The following is a 4,135-nucleotide window of genomic DNA, read 5'->3' on the forward strand; positions in this document are numbered from 1 at the left end:
CTGGCCCATGTGGGAATTGAACCTGCAATCCTGTTGCTCAGAGCTCATGCTGTTAACCAACTGAGCCACTCGGCCGGCCCAATGTCTATTTTCTTGACTTTATTTCATTTTGAGATGATTGATGGGGCAAGAATTGAAAATACATAACTACTTAGGTTTTGCATTGTGTAGTTAATCCTTTGCATGTGGTAAGAAAATAGCTTTGCTCTCTTAATTAGCTAGATTTTCTCTGTAGTATAATTTTTGAGAGATCCTCTAAGTAATGAAACTTCATTTTAAAATATTTCATCTTCTGCTTGTTTTTTAGATCATTCATCGAGATATCAAACCTGAGAATATATTAGTCTCCCAGTCAGGAATTACTAAACTCTGTGATTTCGGCTTTGCACGAACACTAACAGGTCCTGGGGACATTTATACAGACTATGTGGCCACACGCTGGTACAGAGCTCCAGAATTAGTATTAAAAGATACCTCTTATGGAAAGTATGTATATTTTGGGATCTAGTCATCTTTTTTCCCCCTGGTGTATCTGTCACCCCTACTACTGATAACCCTCTGCCTTCTGTGTCTGGGTTGGAACTAAAAAAGACACACCTCTAAATAGAACAGAGAGACCCTATAGGCACCTGCCTGCCCTGCTGGCTATGATGTTGCCACTATTGCACTCGGGCTCAGTGGCCCTAGCCCAGGAGACCTATGCAGACATCCCTCAGGCTATATCCATGTGGCTTTAAGTTGCACCCCATCCTTAGCAGAGTTGTCTCCTCTGCTTCCCTTTAGCCTCTATGTTCTGCAAAGATTTTAAAATCATTTATCTCATTCTGCCAGTGTTACCATAGGAACTGCCAAGTTCCTATTTTCTGGAATATGGTACCATCTTTGCAAAGACTGGCATGTAATAATTTTAAATTATACTGTTCTAGATGCCTCACTTGGTAACATGGTCTCAGTTTCTTGTGAAACAATAGAAATGGTATATGAAACTGCAATCTAATATACAAATAATTCATCTTGAAAAGAATGTAAAGGGACCAAGTTGTACAACTTAGTGAAAGAAATGGAGGGGGGATGATTCTCACGTGCCATTCCCAGAAAGCATTATTCTGATTTTTGTAGTAATAGCTAACATTAATGAGCACTTGCTTTATGCCAGAAACTATTCTAAATGCATGCCTTAGATAATTTAATTTTCACAAAAACCTATGATGAAGGTGCTAGTATCATCCTCATTTAAAAAAAGAGGGCATCAAGGCACAGAAAGGTAAACTAATTTGCTTGGAGCCACTCCAGTGTACCTTTTCAGCTGTACTTAGCACTGATACCCTATGCAGACCATCTCTCTGCCTCAGTTACTTTATCTGTGTAATGAAAATAATAATAGGGCCAGCTTCAAAGTTTGGTGTGAGGATTAAATGATTTAATGAATGAAAAAGATTGAAATATAGTAAATGCTCAATAAATGTAGCCTCCATAAGATCTAAGTCCTAGTTTTACCCTCTCTTCATGATGTAGCTAAAATTCCTTTTCTAACTTATTCCTAGTCCTTATCCCTTGCCTCCAAATCATATCCCTTTCTATATCCTCTTGAACATTATCTGTAAATGTAGTGCCTGTTAATGTTTAATATGGCCTAGTTCTACCCAAGCTCTTGTTTTGTTTTGTTTTCAATACTTCTTGCTGAAAGATAAGTTCCTTGAGGAAAGGTATAATATCTTGTACTCCACAGAACCAAAGTTGGTGCCTTGTATGTGGTAAGTTTGGATTCTGTTGTGTTTGAAATAAATTTGCTCATGAATCTTTTTCTAAAACCTTTTTATTGTAAAACAAAATACAGATACAAGAAAAGCCCACACAATGAATGTGTAGTTCCACCACCAGATCAAAAAATAGAATTTTGCTGGCCACCCCAGAAAACCCTCACGTACTCTATTCCAAATACAACACTTTCTCTTCCCCCAAAAGTAATCATGATATTGACTTTTATTGTAAGCAGTGCCTTGCATTTCTTTATTGTTTTATTGCCCAAAAGTACATCTGCTTGGTTTAATCTGGCCTTTTTTCAATGACAGCTTTTTTGAGATATGATTCGCACACCATACAATTCACTCATTTAAAGTGCACAGTGCAGTGGTTTTTTAGTATATTCACAGAGCTGTGCAACCATCACCACGATCACGTTTAGAACATTTTCACCACCCCCAAAAAGAAACCCTGTATCCACTAGCAGTCACTAAAAAGCTAAAAATTGGTCTTAATTTTACTGTTTCTCACTGAAACTTATAAATTGCTATTAAGTTTTTAAAATTTGTGACATAGGCAAGCTAATAAGCTATATCATCCAGTTTTTGTGGAAATATTGTATGTATTACAATTTAAATAATTTATTCTTTAAAATCATTATCTGGCAATAGCAACACGCAACACACACACACACACACACATCCTCCTTCCTTTTAAACAGAAATAGTAGTGTACAAAACATAGTACACAATCTTGCTCTTTCTTTTAATTTTTTAAATTAATAGACTACTTTTTAAGAGCANGTCCAGAAGGCGGCGACTGATCTGCCTCACCCGGGAAGAGCGCAATGATGGTGCCAACTTGGGCCAGTGAAGCAACGTCCTCCACAACTAGACTGAAAAACAAAAGGACAGCAACTTGTCTGCTCCCCTTCCCCCAATTCCCCACCACTGTTCCCATCCCCCCAATTCCCCAATAAAAATCTTAAAAGAAAATTCTAAAAAAAAAAAAAAAGAATGTATGGGCGCTGAGAGAGAAAAAATGGCTTGGTTTCTGGCTTGAGACATGGGGTTAAAGTCCATTCACCAAAGGACTGTTAAGATAAGAACAAATAGGTTTGGGGGAGAAGATGATGCATTTAGTTTTGAATTTGCTGAGTGGGACTTCGCGTAGAATTCCACTTCTTGTGGAAACCAGGAGAGATATCTTGGTTAGAAATTTGGAAATCATCAGTATATGGCTAGTTACTAAATTTGTAAGAGTAGATGTGATTGAGATGGAGCAGTCAATAGGTGAGAAGAAGCCCAAGGGAGTATGGTGTCCCCATAAACAAGTGAAGAAAATGGTCCAAAAAAAAAGTAGATGAGTTTGACCAGGAAGCATAATGTATGAGAAGAGAAAGCCTAAGACCAGAACCCTGCATTTAAGGGACAGAGAAAGAACTGTCACAGAGATAGCAGGAGACTGGGAGAATCTTAGGTCCCAGAAATCAGGAATGGAGGAGTGGTTGGCAACATTTTTACACTAAGATATCAAGTAAGATATGCCTTGAGAGGTGTCTAATGGTTGTAGTGACAATGAAGTTGATGACTTTGGCTAGGGCAGTTTAATGGAATGTGGGAGCAGAAGACAGATTACATTACCTTGAGGAGTGCATGATAGGTTAGAAAGTGACAATGATCGGTTAGAAAGTGACGACTGAGTAAAGGTAAGGTTTAGCTGTGAAGGAAATGAGAGAACCCTCAGTATCTGGAGTGTGACATGGGGTTAAAGGAAAGTTAAACATTTTTTTTCGTTTTCTTCTGATTACTTTTCCTGTTAGGAATATGATTTACCTTTTTAGTATTATGTCTATTTTCTTTTTAAAAATATTTTATTGGGGAGTTGGGGGAGGGGAACAGCATTGGGGAATCGGAGAAGGGGAACAGACAAGTTGTTGTCATTTTGCTCTTCAGTCTAGTTGTGGAGGACGTCACTTCACTGACCCATGTTGGTATTATCATTGCGCTCTTCCTGGGTGAGGCAGTCACTCCCCAGCCATTGGATGGCTGCTCACAGTGGCTCATGGCAGCTCAGGAAAGCTCACGCCAGCTACCGGCCAGCCCCACTGCAGCCTACGCCTTCGCCAGCCCAGCTCCAGGTCAAGCTGTTGTTCACCATCTTAGCTGTAGAGGGCGCAGTATCACTGGCCCTCATATGTGGGATCGAAACAGGGGCCCTGCTGCTCAGAGCTGGCCTTCCAAGCCAACTCCTAACCAACGTGCCACTCAGCCGGCCCTCTTTTTTTTTTTAAATATTTTATTGGGGAAGGGAAACAGCCAAGTTGTTGTCCTTCAATCTTAGTTGTGGAGGGCACAGCTAGCTCAGCTCCAAGTCCAGTTGTCATCCGGCT

The 4,135-nt window shown here is 39.7% G+C and overlaps 1 protein-coding gene across 1 annotated transcript in view; it reads left to right on the forward strand.

Moving 5' to 3' along the window:
- CDKL3 (cyclin dependent kinase like 3) overlaps positions 1–4,135 on the forward strand; it is a 49,227-nt gene that overhangs the window by 21,074 nt on the left and 24,018 nt on the right. The window contains exon 4 of the mRNA XM_019642157.1: positions 308–486. Within this exon, the coding sequence (XP_019497702.1) occupies positions 308–486 (179 nt within the window). The remainder of the gene's footprint in view (positions 1–307; positions 487–4,135) is intronic.

Source organism: Hipposideros armiger, unplaced genomic scaffold (assembly GCF_001890085.2).
Source record: "Hipposideros armiger isolate ML-2016 unplaced genomic scaffold, ASM189008v1 scaffold_66, whole genome shotgun sequence".
NCBI classification, from domain to species: Eukaryota; Metazoa; Chordata; class Mammalia; order Chiroptera; family Hipposideridae; genus Hipposideros; species Hipposideros armiger.